The 19267-nt window shown below is 39.0% G+C and overlaps 1 protein-coding gene across 8 annotated transcripts in view; it reads right to left on the reverse strand.

The window, feature by feature from the left end:
• Positions 1–19267, reverse strand: part of TENM3 (teneurin transmembrane protein 3) — a 1300501-nt gene that overhangs the window by 181817 nt on the left and 1099417 nt on the right. For 3 of the 8 annotated variants that reach the window (XM_027636358.1, XM_027636354.1, XM_027636357.1), the window contains exon 1: positions 14398–14813. The exons of 3 other annotated variants lie outside the window; for them this stretch is intronic. In XM_027636358.1, coding sequence (XP_027492159.1) covers positions 14398–14452 — 55 coding nt within the window. In that variant the 5' untranslated portion in view covers positions 14453–14813. Of the gene's footprint in view, positions 1–13580; positions 13904–14397; positions 14814–19267 lie in introns of those variants that run through there. 2 more of the 8 variants (XM_027636356.1, XM_027636355.1) reach the window with 2 other exon arrangements.

Raw genomic sequence — 19267 nt, forward strand, 5'->3', positions numbered from 1 at the left:
GTTTCCCTAGATTTCCTTGGAAATTTAGTACTTCTAAACAAAACAGATGCATTATCTTGACATGTATTTTAACTCACAAAGTTGTAACTACTTCTGTGGACTGTGAAAACTGAAACTTTATAAGACTGTAATCAAAGGACATTGATTTGAAAAACCAAAGTAATCCATTAGAAAGCAAGAGAAATACTGGCCTGAAATATTGTAATTTTTTTCCCTTTTGGAAGCGTAGTATAATAATCAGAGTCTGTAATATAAAGCTGGTAATTATCTTCTGAAAAAGAGAAAGATTTCTTGAGAAAAATGGTTATGCATTAGAACTGACACTCATTTGTGAAGCAAACACTTTGTGTTTTGAAGCATTTTGATTTTTTCAGAAAGTTAACAGCTGCTGCTCAGCAGATTGCTAAATGAAAAGGAGTGCCCTGTTCTTTCAGGGGTCAGACTGCATGACCACAACAGCTCCTTCTTCAATCCTGAGTTCAGGCACTGTTCATCTTCACTTTAAATGGGAGTTTTTGTCTGTAAAGAAATTGCAAAATCTAAGTCTTAACAGACAAAGTATCCTAACCAAAGTGCATTACTCTTCTTACTTTTTTAAATTACTTTTTACTATTATTATTTTCAAAAAGAATTACCTTATAGCTTCAGAGACAGGTGCAGAGCAATGATCCACTCATCTAGGCAGAAAGTTCATAAGCTGAACTAAAACCTCAAGCACCTCTAGTATCCAGGTTTTACTTTTCAGGAGCTATTCTGCTCGACTCAACTGAATCTTGCACTTTATTTCCCCCAATGTTAATGAAAAGTGGGCATGCAAAATATTGGAAGGGGAACAGAGAGCTATTTCCAGAAGAGTGAAAATCCTCAGAAAATCATTGTAAGTGACAGGTCTCTACATTTTTAAAAAAACATTCTTCTTCTTTGATGAGTTGGGGGTGCGGTATTCGACAGAAGCAAGCTGAAATCAATGCCAGACTGCAAAATATTTCAATGAACTCCTATCTTAATTTGAGATGCAAAAGTTCTAATGTCACCTCTCCATTAGAATCTGCTGGGATTCAGGGTCCTCAGCCTTGTGATGGGAGTCTCATAAGCACAGCCAGAACAAGACGACACCAGCTCAGCCACCAACTCAGCTGTACAAGTCACACAGTCACAGTTTTGGCCAAGCCAAGTACCACTTGCAACCAACTTGCAAGGTCTGGCAGCAAGTGCACAGCAGCTGAAGCATCGCGGCTAGAAGGTGTCCAAGGCCACAGAGCACTTGAACTGTGCAGGCAGGGAAGCTCCTGGGGTCCCCATCTGGACTTGCGTGACTCATACACAGACCCCAGCCACCGAGTTGGTGCCTGCTTAAACACGGCCAAATTACAGAGGTGCATGGTCTCTCTACATGCAGGCACATCTGCACAGCTGCATTATCAATGCAATGCAAATCGTTTATGACCAATGGTTTCTGCATCAGTCACAGCTCTCAATGGCTGTGCACATCTGCCTGGGCTTGCTGCCTCACTGACCAGTACATGGGGGTGGGAAAGGGCAGCAGAGTAGTGAGGATGTGCAGCCAGTCGTTCTCTCTACTCCCTGTTCATCAATTCACAAGCAAAACAAACTAAGCATCACACACAGTGCTGTAGAAAGAAGCCAGTCCTTCTCAAAAATCTGCCCGGATTTTCATGTTCAAAAAACCCAAACTATAAACACATCATATACACAAGCTAAAATCAGGAGAAAAACCTCTCCAATTATTTTTTTCCCTAAGTTTCCAGAAATGGGACCAAGCATCAAAAACGCAGCTGCTGGCATATACTATAATCGATGTACGAAGGATAGCCACACTCAGCCTCTGTGTGTCTTATATTCACTCAGTGATGAGGCTGAAGAGATTACGAAGTTTTCACTCTCAATCCTGACCTTTGTAAAAGACTGTAATTTTTCTGGATACTGATATTCTTTCAGATGGCAATTCGTAAAGAGTAATCACCTAAAAAAGTAACCTTTGAAGAAATGCATCTTTGTTCTTCTTATCCATGACTTTTTATTATTAGAGGTGAAATGGATTTATCATTCTTCCAGCATGACTCTGTGGCAGTCGATGCACTTTGTATCTTCAAAGTTGCTTTGGGTTAAATTAGGGCAGGCAGAAAAAGTCTTTTTGGAATAAGACAGGAAATGCATCTTGAAGAGCACAAGACAACTTGAAGGTTTTTTTGGAAGGGAGTGGGAGAGAGGCTTCTTCAAGACGAAATAAATCTTCTGAGAATGATTCACAAATCATTCAGTTTTTAGAATCAGGTAATTTCCAACCCTCATTCCTCCCACCCCTATAAGCACCAGTCTAAAGATGAATAAAACCAAATACTAATTAACTAAATTTGTTTTTTTTAATTCTATGAGATCCTCTATGAGAAAAGCAGTCAAAGCAATGACAGGGTACCAGTTTTGCCTACTTTTGCTACCAATGTGGCCACTGCCTTGCAGTCCACTATAAAAGGAACCACCTCTTTGAAGCACAGCATCCAGAGATGCTCTTAATGACATTGAATTGCCTATGCTTGCAGATCACAGAATATGACTTATTTTCGTAGAATGAAATACAGCAACTTAGAGATTTTGATAATGCGAACAAAGATCAACAAACTAGAGAAAAAGTGTTCTATCAAACTTAAATACAAAAATAATTTTATTTCTCAATATGTGATTTAATATAGAATCACACAGAGTATTCTGAGTTGGAAGGAACCCACAAGAATTATTGAGTCCAACTCTTAAGTCAGTGGCCTGTACGGACCTGCGACCTTGGCGTTATTATCACCACACTCTAACCAATTAGTTTGTTTAATGTGGTTATTTACATCCACATTTGCATGTGCATTTTAGGAACACTACCTATTTCAAAAGATCAAGGCTGTAGCATTGCAAAAGAGGAGGAGGAGGAAGGATGCAATGACTGTTGCCATCTTCACCAGCTTCTGATTAAAAGCTGGCAGACACTGGTATGTGACCCCATGAGCTCCCTGTGCCTCCCAGCACAGCTCTGCAAGGCCCAGGATGCTGTCAGGCAGCCATCAGAATGAGCAGTGCTACTGCCAGAGCCTTCCATGTGAACTAAAACATCATGCTGTTGCACCCTGTGTTTTCCCAATAAAATTTCCCATAAAACTAAAGAACTATGCAATGCTCAAAAAACGTGCATTTAGCAAAGAGAAAGGAGAAAGAAGTCCTGACAACAAAACATCAAACTCACCTAACCAGTGAAGAAGCCTTGAACTTCATAGGGTTCATATGCCTGAAGGTAACACAACTGAGTAGGTATTTTTGTTAGCTCTTTGTTGCTTCATTTTCAAACGCCCTTCTCTTCCTGCTGCACTTTCAAGTTTTGTTCCTTGCTAGGGCTTTTTTCTGCTACATTAAATGTAACTCTTTAACAAAGGAATTTTGGGGAGGGGAGGAATTAGAGAATTACCAGAAAATTATTGACTGTCGTCTCACACAGTACCACTCTCGCAAGCAACAGGACATTTACTGGACATTGATGTCTCATTACATCTAGTATGTAATTTATTTCTCTGCTGGAAGAGAACTTATCAGCTTTGCCCATGTGGAGAAAATGTTTCTACCTTAGAAACAAATAGACCACCACAGGCAGGAAGATGAAAAGCTTAAATGAAAACCCACTGCATGATCACTGAAGTCAGCTCGCTACCAAAGCTGCTAAGGTAGCAGTGTTGAAATGGGCCAGAGGTGGCATTTTAGGGCCAGATTTTTGACAAAGCCAAGTCTCACAGAGGGGTGATTTAGAAAACCAAGAACAATAAAAACTGTAGACTTCTGAGAACGGAGAAAAAGTTGGACTCCTTATTTAGGTGTCTCTGAAAATTCAGCATTAAACAGAAAACCCAAATATATAAACAATAATTTTTTAACTGGTGAGAAAATTTTGTAAAGAACTACAAAGTTGTGTATTTTTACTCACTCTTCCACCGTAAGAAATGATTGTTACCTAAAACAGAATATTTTTTTACTAGTTATATAAACTCTCTATCTGGTGGCTTTTAAATTTTTAACATTTTATCTGTGTTTACATTTGGCAGGACTGGGTAGTGGTCTAGCTATACATACAATTTAAACCCATAAATTTCAAATAGGATTAGTTATTTGTTTGAGTTCAGAAGAATACAGACTTAACATTTCTTTAAAAAATATACAAACCCCTCACATTAGCTTAGGTAAGTCACAAAATGCTGAATGGAGGTAAAAAAACTCCTTTTGGCCTCAGACTAAACATGGAAAATTTCACTCCAAAAGCGTTCTTCATAAAGTTATGAGCTAATAAACAAAAGGGGGTTCTAGTAAAGTTTCATTAAATGTTAGCTTTAAAATCCAGCAGTAGTAACATAATCTTAATTTCTTTGCCAATTTGACCACTTCAGAGTAGTAAAAACGAAAGTAAACCACACCGATTACTGCACAGAGGTTTTCATCTCAATGAAAACAGAAAAGGCCCAAAAGATTGGGCCAAAATACATATAAAGAAAATTCCAAAATAGAGAAAATACTTGTTTACGCCTGACCGGAGCCAAGGGTAACAAACCCTCTTTACTAAACTGCTTCCAGAATCCTTGGGCCTTTGTCCAAGGACAAGGGAAATGCCAGCTGGGCCATCCATATCTGCTGACAGGCAGAGGTTATTATCCATCTCTTTGTAAAGAGATGAAAGGAAATTCTCATTTGAGTGCTCTGCGAACTCTGAAACGACTGCTCTTCAGCTGAACAGTAGGGTCGCCAGCAGAAGCTGTGTAAGTCTCCGAGTTCCTGAAAAATTATTAATGTTGAAGGATTCTACTTTCAAGATGCCCCCCCTTCATACCTGTAAAACCTGTCAGATAAAAACTAATTACTACACAGAAAGCCCTTAAAGAAATTGGTCTGGAAGCCCTGCCCTGTAAAACTAAAATTCCCCATATACTTTATAGCACGTGCTTTCCAAGATTATCCACTCCCTCACATCAACCTTCATAAATCTCTATTGCCAAAACATCTATCAAAGTACTTACTGATAAGAAAATACATGAACAAATTTCCTACTCTACTTGTTTTTTTTTTCCCCTCTGAAATAGACACTTTTTAACAGGTTCTTGGCCAAGATTACATTTGTATTCATACAGTGTCTCTTTCATAAAAAAATGTAATGCAACCAATTATAAGAGTGGCCCCTGAAAAAGTCAACTAATGGTTTGACTTCGTCTACATTCATATCAACACAAAGTAACTAATTTTATATGATGCTTGATTATGTAGCACTATGTAAGGAAGAGATTATGCAGGAACATTTAACTTGTTCCAAAAGGAGCAGATCTTTTAAAATGTAATTCATAAGCACTGAGAAAAACTGAAACACAGAACTGAAGTCACATTTACCCACATTTCATTAATTCTGTCCTTTGGCATGTTAACGCCTAGCACGCATGCAGTTTTCTGATGCAGTTGCTGTTCCTGCATGGTACTTAATTGAGCCTCCTACACTCGAAATGTCATGGTTTCTACATGAAGAGATAAAGACAAAGGAATAGTCTTAGCTCTCTTGTTCAGTTATCTGAGATGCTTTCTCTTTTTGGGTGTTGTTTGTATTTGTTATTTATCTTTGAGGTATGGTAGTGGTCCAAACAGTCATTCATTACATGTTTTTTGATGCAGTTACCATTCATTATTTGTTTCTGAAGCAGTTACAGCCTGCTAAATCCATTCTTGGTCAGGATTTTTACATCCACAAGTAGAAAACAAATCACAGGATACTTCAAAGTCAGATCCTGTGAAATAGAAGAGGCTGTTAATCAATGCAGTCTAATACAATCCCCTTTGCCACACTGATGTTAAGATGATGTGTGCTGAGGTGAGCAGGCAGTAATATTAAGAACCATACACAAATTTCTTCTGAATAAAAGTGATGCATCAGCCCATAACATTCATCAGGCCATGCAAACTCTCAGGAATCCAACTTTCATTGTAAGTGTCTTTTTGGATGTATTTATTTCAGAAGATGTGGTATGAACGATGGTATAATAAGTTTTACTATGTTTTAGGCATAAATGACTCATACATCATTCCATTTGAAAGAAAAAATCCTAACATGCAAGTACAATATGTTACCACAGCTGCTCCATGGGAATAACAACATATCCATTTGGAAGGAAAATACACTTATGAAAATGCCTGATTAGCAGAAAAAGCAGAAAACAATTCATTATAAACAATAATATACAACACAACTGCTTTATTTGACGTTTTTATGGTTACAGTCTGTTTTCATGGAATCTATTGGATTAAACTGCACTCAGCTCTTTCCTTCCCACCCCCAGCTCAAATTAGTCTTCATTGATGTTATCCATAAAAACAAAACAAAACAAAAGGAGGAGCTTTCATGCTAGCTGAATGTAAAGTTGTTGGACAGAGTGAACCAAATTATCTTCTTGCTTCAGGCATCTCCTACCAGGATCCCAGTCTGAGGGCAGAAATGCATCTTCTCTCCTCTTTTTCTTTCAAAATATTGTATTTTTATCTTGCATGCCTCCTATGCCCTGCAAAGGCTAAGAACGGGATGCTGTGAATACGGCAGGCAACATCTCTCTGAGAACTGCACAACATATGTAAAGTCAAGGCAGAGCCACCTACATCTATGACCTTCTAGAGACAAGGCTTCCAAATGTTTCAGCCTTCCTTTTTACAGCCAAGGAGACCTCTACCTCTGCTTGCACCTTACCTCTGGTTTGCTTTTTTATTTCCATACACATTAATGGACACTATTTTATTTTGCCTCACAACATAAGTAAAAGGTTTCAGACACTTTTTCTGTTAAAAATTCATTAATTTATTCTACTAAAATTCCACTAAAAATTATCAAGACAAGAACATGTGGGACTGTTGAATGTAGCACTAGTTAAATAATTATGCCATTTACTGTAAAACCACTAGCATACTAAAATATACTTAGAAACTATTCACAGCATTTTGGGACATGTACATGAAATAACATAAAGACACAGGTAATACTGGTAATGTCATTGCTTATTTTTGATGAAAGCAAACTCAACACATGTTTACAAAACAGTGGTCTAAGTAGATACAGTTGGGCAGTTCTTTATCCCACAACCACTCAACAATAGCAACTCCAGACGCTTCAACATGAAAAGACACCCAGAACTACCTTTATTCCCACCTGCTACTGGAGAGGCATCTCAGATAGTTACCTCAACTTTTGGTCCATGTGAGAGAGACAAATGGGCAAAGACAGCAGCTAACCAGAGAAAACACACTTGAATGTTTTGCTTGATTCAGGCCAGAGGATTAAGTCTGGGTCTCCTACCTTCCAGATGAGTGCCCCAGTTAATGAGCCCACAGCTAATAGCAGAGCAACTTGTTCTCCCTCTTTTTTTTCATTACAGTCTCTGAAGAACTGTGTTTAGTTCCTCATCAAGACGAATGCCAAGCCTGCTAAATTTTTCATGACACTGAATTCTTGTTCTCCTGCCAGCCCTAGTTATGTGTGAACATTTCAGGCTCCCTCAGGCATTTATTTTACTACAGAGTCCTGAAATACTTAAGTCTATTAAGACCTAAAATAAACGGGCAAAAAGGAGGAATCTCCTAGTTGTTCTCCCAGTCTACATTTTAAGGAGGTAGTGCCTACACCAGTGAAGTTTAGATATTATTCTCAGTGTCACCAATGAAACGATGGTACTTTTGGCAACAAACCCATCAAGCCACATCAGCCACTACAGTGAGATTCAACTCCACACCACAGCAGGAGCAGCACCGTCTGCAGGCTGTAAAGTGCACAGCCATAGCAGAAAGCATAGAACTTCCCAGAAAACCTGGATTTACTAAACCTGTACACAATGACTATTCTGCATGAACATTACCCCTGGGTTTGTGCCCAACACAGTCCCTGCCTGTTCCCTTGCTGCCAGGAAACAGGGTGGTTGGGAGCAGACTGCGACTGAAGAATAATTCACACAGCTTGGCCTTGGTTACCCTCCTCACCAAATGCCTTTCTGGAGCAGAAAGTGTGCTGGCTGTGAGCTAGGCTGGCCTGCTGCTGTGCATTGAAGAAGAGGGAGCTTGAGAAAAGCAGGCCAAACACCCAAAGACTTCAGCCAGGCCCTGAAGGGCAGCAAACATCTGACTGAATTAACCACTGGGCTGCAAATCTAGCTAGCACATAGCCTGTGAGCTGTACCTCCCTGAAAGGAGTTGAAAGAACACTCAAAACAAAGTGCCTACATAAAATACCTGGATTTCAATTCACCTACTAAAATCATTTTATGGTCACCCAGTTTATCTGTGCTTGAGGTCTCTTATTCCCTACAGCAACTCCAAGAGCACTACTAAGAAAGGAAGTACAAGTGGCCAGTTAGTATCATGTCTGATACCAAATCTGAAAATCAACATTACTATCTTAGAGAAACACCAGGCAGGTGTGAAAAAGTATATGTGTGGATATACATAGTCTTATGTTAGACCTGCTACATAAAGCATTTAGCAGTGCTACTACTAAATCAGCTGTCATGAGCTGCTGGTATGCACAAGCGTACAGCTCATGCCTGTCACTGGCATATCCTCAGAAAGCTCCCAAAGACCAGACCATCTTCTACACAATGTCTCTTATCATCCTTACCTAAACTCCCACTTTGCTGTTCTTTTTTTAAAAAGTAGTTTGTGTCTTCTTCCATATCTATATCTATTTTATGTTTTAAACAAACTTTAAAAATACTCTAACAAAACAGTTTCTCTCCTATACTTTTCCAAATTATTATTATATAGATGTTAGCCCCCAGAAGATCAATGCTCAAAATCCCTGTAATGAACTAGATTTACATGGGTGTAATATGTCTCTGTAATCCTAGCAGGTGATTCTTACTGAAAGCAAAACCTAAGAAGAAAGGTCTCACATTTTTTTAGTCATTCAGACCCATGAAGAATTTTTTTCCTCAATACCAATTCTGACAACTGGATCTTGCCAGTGTCCAAGCAAATTGGAGTGCTGATATCCAACTTGTTCCCTGCCCTGTTTCTGACACTACCAAGATATTTTGCCAACAAGATTTTTCTGAAGGTAAAACCCAGAAGGTTTCTCTATACATTATGAATACAGTGGAGAGGGATGTGGGGAAGTTTTCCTAAACCCTGAAATTCTTAAAATGCACGTACTTATTAAAAAAGTGGGGTTGGGGCAGAACTTGGCAGTTCTTTTACACTGTATTTCCTTGTGTGGTGAAGAATTATGAGAGTACTTTGGTTTCCTGGTCTGTCCACAGTAATTGACAAAAGAACAGGAACAAAATCACTACCAAGCAGTTCTGTATAATTCTATATAAGCAATTCTCAATTCTATAGGTAAATTTTCATTTAATCTTAACCTGACTAACCATTTAAGTACATCATATTAGTTCCACATATTATTTATAATTCATTTTACCTCATTATCCAGTGATTTTTGCCCTGTTTTGCTCTATCTTCACCTTTCCTGCTTGCATATTGAAAAATGGAAAACATATCAATACAGAAACTGTTTCTTTCTATAACTGGCAAAGTCCTTAAGCATAACTGGAAAAAATCTGTAATCCCAGTTACATCGGTACTCTCTTCTCATTCCTCCAGTACAAGCATGATGGAGTATCAGACTGAGTGGTTTGTCTGCGATGAATCATAACTCATGCCCCTGAACGCCCACGGCAGAAGAAAAAGAGAATCAGTCATTTCTCCCACTGAGGACTGAAAGGATGTGAAACACAGAGCAAAGTGAAGTTGGAGGATCAGAGCTGCCAATTTTCACATCACGTGGGACTCTATAAAGCAACAGATAGACCATTTTTGTAAGATAAAAACACAAGAACAGACAACCTTTTGCTCTGCCTCCATGGACAGAGTGGGACAGAGCTTTCCTCTGCAGAGCTTTGCAGTAAAATCATGGCTACACTTCTGCAAACACCTGAGGAGCTTTCCTGCTCTTTGCTTTCAAGAAGCAAAAGGACCTGCTGTCAAGCATTTTACCTGCAATACTCTTCTGGCTTGTGGAGTGAGAACCCCACTTCAGGGAGTTAAAAGAACTTAGAAACCTGAAGGATTCAAAATTTCAGCCTATTGTGAGTAAAAACCAAATCCCTAAAATCTGAATATATAATACAAATATTGACATAGCTTTGTCTAAAGAAATGATAGATTGTGACCCCAAACATCTCCTTTTTTTATACAATTCGTAAGTTTGCTCAGCTTTGAATGGGAGCTGTGTAATGAGGAATGTCAAAGGAATATTCCCCAAAACTGAAGCATCACAAAAGCTTCACTCACAAAGCGCACATGGTGCTGTCACATATTTATTGCCCACAAGCCAAAATTTGTCTAAATGTAATTTAAGACTGATAATTACTGATGGAGGCCATATGTGTTTTTAATAAAAGGAAATTGCCAAATTAAAAATACTGCTTGCTTTCTAGAGTACCATGGTTTCAAACGACATCTTGGATTTATTTAACTGAAACGACAACTCTATAAATTTTCAGGATTTTAAAAGTCCCATTCTCTGTAAGTGAAATCCTGCCTATTCTTCAGCAGTTTGCATAATTCTCTCAAACACCAGTAAGGGAAATAAAAATGTACAAAATCAAATAAAGCAAAACAGAATAGTATGTTACTAAAACTTGCAGATAATAGCAGAAGCAAGACTTGCATTTTTTAAACCCAGCTTTTAACAACTGATCTGATTTTAATTTATTACTACTATTACGTTACTGGGTACAAGGAACCCTGTTGTGCTGGGTGTTACAGAAGTATATGAAAAACCCCCAGTCCTTTCTCTGCATGAAGTAACAAATGGCTGGCACCAGACAGCATTCACTGAGAGTGAAAACTGAAAAGGTAGAATAGCTGAATTACTAACGAGAATGTATCATCCCTCTCCACAGTGCCTTGCTACGTGAGGTTTCCAATGTGGCTAATGTGCTGCCAAATTCTAATACAAGTTCCCAAGAAGCTCATGGGGAATGGACACCTGCAAACCTGACATCTATATGCTAGTTAATAGAAACTATAATAACGAAAAGACTAAGTGGGCACATGTCTAAGAAAAATCAAATTTCAGTTTTCATTAAGTGAAGTCTTACAAAATTAACCCATTTCTTCGAACAGCTCAAACAAATATGTGAAACCAGCAATCCGTCAACATAGCCTACATGGGTTTCAAAAAAGCTTTTATCAAGTATTCCACCAAAGGCTTTTAAAGAAACTAAGCACCCCTGGCAAAATAGAGGTCTCCACACAGCAACAGAATTGGTTTAGAGACATAACCAGAAATTAGTGGTAAATAGTCAAGACTGCATAGTGGAGGAGGCCTACCAGTGGAGTACCACAGCGATCTGCACTGGAATCTGCTACTCTTCCCATACCTGTAACTGACCTGGAAAGGTAGCTGAGCACTGAAGCAAACAAATTTGCAGATGATACAAATTTATTCATGGCAGTAAGGATGAGGGCAAGTGGTGAAGAATCACAGGACCTTATGAAATTGAGTGACTAGACAATGAAATGGCAAATTAAATTCAGTGTGGATAAGTGTAGAGGGAATGGGAAAATATAACCTTAACTTCACATGTACAGTGATGGGCTCTGAGCTGAACATTATCACTCAGGAGTGAGACCTTGAGGTTACAGTAAATAGTGCCATCAAAATGTCAGCTCAGTGCTCAGCTGCCAAAAGAAAGCAGCCCAAATATTGGGTATTGTTAGGAACTGAACAGGAAACAACACAGAGAACACAATTATGCCACTTCATAATGTCACCCAGTTCATATACTGTCTCTGCTTCCAGGAACATGCTTTATCACTGAGTATTTTATGTTTACTTCTACAAAAGTTGGAGCAGAAGAGAAAGCAGCTCAAAATAGAAGAGTGACCTATAATTAGAGGGACAAAGACAACAGTTTTAACACTGCATCCCAGTTTCAAAAGAGTTTTTTCTGAGACTGTATCCAAAATTCAAGGAGACAGGGTCTTCTAGACACTTGCTGATAAACCATTCAAAAAAGAAGTTGATGAAATACACACATATAATCAATGAGCTCTATTAAAAGGCATTACTAGACATCAAAAGCTTAGCTATAGCTAAATGCACAAGCTTTATCAGTATTTGAAATCCCTGGGAAAGGACAAGTTTGAAGACTTGCCTTTACTCCAGCAGTATACAGCCAGCTAAAAATCACTTTGCTGTGCCATCCTGAAGCAACAAGATTTTGAGTCTTAAGGGTAAGTACAAGTTCCCACAAAACGGTAAGTAAAAACTTAATCTAAAAATCTTTAAAGTCTTGCTTTTCTCCCTGCTCTCTTTTCCTCATTTTCTTTCCTATCAGATAGCCTGCTCAAGGTGCTGCTGGAATCAGACTCTTTGGTGCTTGAACAACAGACAAATGCTTTTACCCACCGAGCTTCTGTAACAGGGAACAACTAAATTAAGTCTAGGCCTTCAGATTTCAAGCTAATCTCTACACATCTCTACTACAAAATCTACTTCTTGCTTTTATGAGAAAAGATTTGTCTTGTGCTAATGGACTGATATTACTTGTAATCTTTGTCTAATTGCATGAGCCATGAGACTGTTCTGGTTTTCATCTCGATTGTTAAACATTAGACAGAATCAGCACTGTCTACCAGTAGTGGCTACATATAATGTACCCTCTACTTACTTACTTACCCTCTATATACTTACTTACTGCATAAAATACTGCCTACTCACTTCACATATTCACATGCTTGCGTATAAGAGAAATGCACCACCATCACAATTGGTACAGCAGCTTTGCCCATCATGAATAGAATAAATACAGAAAGAGAGAATATGTTGGAAACCAGAACTGTGATAAATAATTATTCCTTAATTTTAAACTCAAAAATGTATCAAACATGAACGTATTTTTCAACATGGAATAAAACTATTCAGGGTATTTCATTAGTTTAACCTGTTAGCTAAGACTTGCTGCAGATGGACTAACAACACATTTAAAGCAGCCTTACATTGAATTAAAAATCACTTAGGAATTATTTCAATTCAAATGTTATAGTATTACAGTATGAAATTAAGGGGTTTTTTTATTATTCTTTTCCTATAGCTGTAATTTTCTACCATTCAACTGTAGTTGAAGTTTTTCCTTTTTGAAGACACTTTTCAAGCATGTTTATAAGACAGGTCATGAAGGACACTCAGCAGGAAGAGCTCTGGGAACATAAGTTGTCTCAACTAACAAAAAAAGCTTCTACAGGGAATTAACAGTATAGTTTTAATTAAAGTGGAATGAAAAAAAGAAAAGTCAATATTAGCTGGTAGTAATACACTACAAATTTCAGTCACTGCAAGTAAGTGGAAGCCAATCAAACTTCTCAGAGAAATGCCTTCAGTGTTCATAAAACAACGCACAGAATTAGTGAAGCTGTGACAGGACGCAGACTGAACCCAAGGCAGGCACATCAACTCACTAACTCAAGCTCTGCATCATTCTATCAGAGGAGACAACATTTCAGCAAGACTACATTACCTTTGTTAACCAAAGAAAACCCAAATCAGGCAATAAACTACCTCCTTCCTCTCTCTGTTCTGCTGCCCACTACAAATTAAGTCATTATCTGTCTCCTCGAGTGAGAGAAGAAATATTAATTAATCACAGAAACCCTTGGATCACTAGATAAATCATTCTGTTGACCCCACGTTGTTTTCAAAAGGCAGGGCTAAGTTGCTGCAGCTGCTGCCTTTGAGCTCTGGCATTAGCACTGGGCAGTTACAAATCACCAGTAGAACAGGTGAGGTGCAAAACAGTGGCCAGCCCTTCTAAAAGTCCTGATGCACCCTGAAACCTTAATTTTGTCACGCAGTTAGAAAACACTGAATAAATTAAGTTTTTCAGAAAGCCATTCCAACAGAATTCCTCATTACAGGTCTAATTACAAGCTATCTTTATAATGTACACCTGGCAACATCATGTAAAGCACTTCGCTTTAAAGGTCAGCAGAACTAAGAGAACAATTTTGCTATTTATAGTAACGGGTGAACTTTTCTTATTTGGCTGCTTAAGCAGCCAACCCTTGAGTTTAATGTAATTAGGGAGGGGATATTCAATTTACAGTATCCACAAGTAATGATAATTACACTGGTTCAAAAAAGCTGTTGGTAAGCATAAGAAACCTTTGTAATTACATCCCGTTTCCAAAATTACTTGAGCACTGTGAACTTGAAGCATTTCAGCAAATGAAGGCCAAGGCACATAAAGGAGAGCTACGGCGCTTTAAAAACTGCACTGTTTAACATAATGAGCCGCCCGACCGGAGGGAGATCGCGAAACACGCTCCATAACTCACCGCGACAGCCCACGCCATCTCCTTCCCGCTCACAAACATCCATTAAGAAAAACATAAGCCGGCTCCCTCATCGCCTCCTTCCATCCTTCGCCAGCATTGCTTAGCTACCCTCGCAGGGCGGACTTGGGAGCCAGCCCGTGTAACTCTCCCTGGCTCCGGCTGCCGATCCTGTCACGTTCGGGAGCGCTGCCGCTGCCAGCGAGGAAGCGCCGCCGTGTCCCCCCCCGCCGCCAGCCCCCCGCGTGCGGCAGATTAGCCAGGTCAGCAATCCGCCAGGACCAAGGTGAAAAATAAACAAATAACCACGTTCACAGCAGCTGCGGCGATCGCTCTCCGGAAAATTAGTCAGGCATTATGAGGGAGATGGTATTAAACGCTGCCACTTGCAGCTTCACGGCTCTCTGCGTATTCGCATCAGCCTGGGATGAGCACTTAAGGAGTATCATCAGAGAGCTTGCCCAGCTGAGCATCTTCCATTAATTTTTTGTCTTAAAAGGAGATAGCAAGAACCTCTCTGCCTGACAGGCAAAAGGCTTGTCATAATTCATTAATAACACAGCCTTGCTCAGGTTTCCTTCAACGAAATCAGGCAGGCAGCCTATGAAGAAAATGCTGAGTGAACAACAGCTTCTCCAGACACAATGCAATAAAACTTGCCACTACTTGGCATCATTTGGTGTCTGAGAAAAGGATGACCGACGCTATTTGACAAGACCTGTCAGAGTCCCTTAAGGGTCCTAAGTGAAGAAACTAAAAAAACAAACAGTAATTCCTCTGCAGGATGCAATTCACTGCTTGGAAACAAAAATTTCGCATTTTAGCTGCAGAGATAAATGTACCCGTCTGCTTTTGCTATGCTTAGGGCAAAGCCGGCAATTTACTCTGAGAAACTGTTTGCATCCAAAGGGAAAAAAGCTAGAAGAGGTGAGGTAAAAAGCAACAACTACAAAGCAGATAACTGCAAAAATTAACAGGACTATCACAAGTCTTCCATCAGATTCTTAATTCATCTGAACCTTCATTTCCTTGTAAGTAGGAAAAATAGAAAATACAGCTGAAGTTATCCGTAAGGAAAGGAAACAAGCTCAGGCTGTCAAGATAAAGTCATTAGGATGGCATCCAGGCAAGGAGGACAGAAGATTCTTCTTTTTTATTTTGTCTAGTACGCATCCATTCATACAGCGCTAAAATGCACGTGTTATATTTAATTGAGTCTTATGTACTTCCTCCTAAGAGATTTGTTCCATGATGAAAAAAAATTAAGAAGAAAGGTATTCTTACTGCTATTGATATATTAGCACTTCATACATGCACACTGCTTCACATGACAAAACAAGCTAGTAATACAGTAAGTACACACCATTGCAACGTACAGCATTTCTTATGATCCAAGTTTTAAAGAGTCTTCAGCATAAAAACTAGTACTACAAATTTTGTATTTACTATGACAGGGTTTACAGGTTTGCTTTTGATTTATAAAAGATGCTTTACCATCATGCAACAGCAGCAGTCCAAACTTTCAACAATTAGAAAAAGCGAAGAATGTACTGAAGATGGTTAATTATTGATTTTAGAGTATCTGTGTCACAAAATCATCTTTTGCATTAAAGTAGGTTCAGGTAATTTGCAAACAGCACAATATTATTGCTTCCCTAAGCTCCTTTGTGTTTCACTTAGGCATGATAATTTGTGTGCAATATCTGTCTTTAAAACTATGGCCTATAAACTTTATTAGAAACTGCACTATTAGCATGTCTAGAGATTGCTGTATTGAAGCGGAATGCAATTGATTAAACAGAAATCAATAAATGTATTTAATGATTTCATGAGAAAAATAAGTGAACCTCACACCCTTAATGGATTAATGTCACTTATGTGCAACACATCACATAATGCTGACACAGAGCTACTCAAAGCAGTGTCACTTTTCATATGAGTGCCTTAAAACCTTATCAAAGGGAAATTGTGTTTTAATGCTATTTCAGATGTCATTTTTGAGAGGATTTTTACAATCCCATTTCATAAAGCAGAAAACATGATCTGAATTGTTACAAGTAGCTTTTGTCATTGGCACATGTACTAGGTCACCCTCTGAAGTTAGCTGGTGAATGAAATCCTGAACACAGGAGGAGGATAACACTTTGAAACATCACTCATACAACTTGTTTATTGACAGCTTTTACTTCTCCATACATGTGAATCTTTCATTAATTACCAACAACATGCTTTGCTAGGGAAAGGAAACTACTCCTCACAGTACTACAGCACAAGATAGATGGGATGCACAGCTCCCCCATAAGCTATCTGGGAATCAAAACAGAGGAGGGAGATAATCTAAATGACATAGTAAATGCCATTAAATAAATGCTTGCCTCTCAGCCACTCAGACGATGGCTAGATCTCTTAAGAACACACACGTCTGTCCATCTTCAATATAATGCTTTTGTATCCCATTTTACATCTATTCACTGAAAAGCAACTGTGGGGCATAGCAAACCATTCCATGATCTCACTCCTTTATTTTCACTTTAATAGGCTGAAGTAAAAAAAATGTAGTATTTAATAGGTATGTCTTAAGGGACATGAAGGCTCCTTTTTGGGAAAGAAGCAAGTCAAATTCAAGATGTCATCATGCACAGTCTAAGCAGGCATTGCCATGACCAGACTGCATTTACAATTCCTTTTGAGTAAACCCAAATGTAACTGAGGGGAGCTGATGTACGATTTTCTTGCTCTATTTGTGATATTACCTATCATAATTTTATGTGCAACATGAAGAAATGAAAATAACTAAAAAAAAAAATATTTTTCCTAAAGATATTTAGTCCCAGCTATCATATGCAGTTTTCACCTGAAGAAATGGGGGAAAACTGCATTCAGATAAAACAGGGAAGCCAATGCAAAAGCTTTTTCTGACTGACTTGAACATTTCCTTATTTCTCCCCAAAGGATATAAAAAATACTCCAGTAAATGTAGCATCATAATTGGCTATAATTGACTCCATCCTTCAATTTTTAAGGCAATCTATAAAATATGGATTGTTTTTTCAACAGGGAGACAATTTTGTGACACCACACTGTTTATCTTGTTACAGTGATCTCAGCTGCACTCGATATCATTTGTTACCTCTCAGACTAGCTTATTTTGGCCGCAGTCCTGCATCTCTCTACGTTTAATGCACTGCACGCTAGTTAGCTATAATACCAAACACTCTGAGTGCTACAGAAGGGAGTTACTTGCTGAAGATCATCGTCATAAGGGATAACAGTAGCAATGACACAGTAGTAGGTGAAGCACAGCCATTGTATTCAGGCAAGGTCTGCTCCAATCCATCAGTGTACTCCATGCTATACCGTCCTTAGTCCATCTCACAACTTACTGCACGTGAATCAGAAGGGATGGGGGAAGAATAAAAATAAAAGGTTTAACCTCTTGCTGATGTTTTTCTATTTCATCTGCCATTCTACCACATTTGCAACATTTTAATGCAGACTGCTAACACTCTGTCTGTACAGACTGATAACGTGCTGTGGCAGCTTTGCATCAACTTTTAAGTCAAACAGTATGATGACTGCTCAGTGGAAATGACCGCGTCTGGCCATTTCTATTAGCTGAAATAATGCAAACACCTCACCAAGATATTGCCTTCAAATACAAACTCAAAATGATGAAATTGTCTTCTCTTTTTCTCCTATGTCTTTCAATGATTATTTTTATTTATACATCTCTCTTTATGTGCTGCAACGCTTCAACTGAAAACTAAGGCAAGTAGAAGGAAGATAAAAACTAAAACCTAGAAAAAATCCAAGTACAAATAGCCACAAAACTGCAGCAAATGATTGATAGAAACATTGATGTAATCCTGTCCATAGCAACAGTTTAATTATGAGCATCTTGGCAGCGAGCCTGCTCTATGTGTTGATTTTCCCCAGCAGAGAATGCCGTACAATCCATCTTTGTGTTATGCGCTACATGACTACATGGAGAGGCCAATCAAAGGGGAACAAGGAACAGAGAACTTGTAGTAAATTACTGGGGTGATACAGGAGTAAGTACATAGTCCATGAATAATTTGACTCCTGAGGATAAGCAAGCCTGAGAAAAAGGAGGGGTGGGAAAAAAATACCAGGAGGGTGCTACCCACAACAAAATAGTACTATAGTCCTCAAGTACAGTGATTGCAGCATACAACATGAATACTCTCCAACAAATGACGTGAATTCCTGGTACCCAGTTTAAACTGCTCCCTCTCAAATTCTTCTTCACAGGATCAAAACTGTGTTGAGGATCAGAGAAAAATGCTGCAGCCCTAGGAAAGCAGATCCCCCAGCAGGGACACAGGGCTCATAAGCCATGGCTACGTGAAACACTGTAAAACAAAGCATGCCAAAAGGAGCAGATCTGCTGGGCAGAGCAGCTGCTGCCAAGAACCCAATGGCCAAGTGATTTGTATTTTAAGGGTTTCACTTCATGCTAATTCCAGCATGTTCCTTTAGACAAGACCATGTGCGCAGCTGAGGACGGGAAGAGCGCTTCTGCATACTGTTTTCCAATTTCATGCCTCCCAACACATACCAGAGAGTGGTCTGATAGTGCTCTGTGAGACACACTAAAGTGTAGTAAGCCAGGAGATCTGCTGAAAGGCCACAGTCCTGACCCACACTAAAACACAACTGTAGTAGGCATGTCATAGGGGATGCATAACACCATCAGTGAGGTGTGGAGTTCACTCCAGTAAACTAGAGAGCAAGGAAGCAATAGTGGCAGCTTTGTAATAAGGGTGCAAAGGGTGGGGACCTTAAAAGGAGTGCAGGCTTAGGAGGTTATAAGATAAATGGTGAAATCCAATTGGTACTCTTTCTCAGTATA

The sequence above is a fragment of the Corapipo altera genome, unplaced genomic scaffold (assembly GCF_003945725.1).
Source record: "Corapipo altera isolate COAL_440 unplaced genomic scaffold, ASM394572v1 22b, whole genome shotgun sequence".
Taxonomy (NCBI): domain Eukaryota; kingdom Metazoa; phylum Chordata; class Aves; order Passeriformes; family Pipridae; genus Corapipo; species Corapipo altera.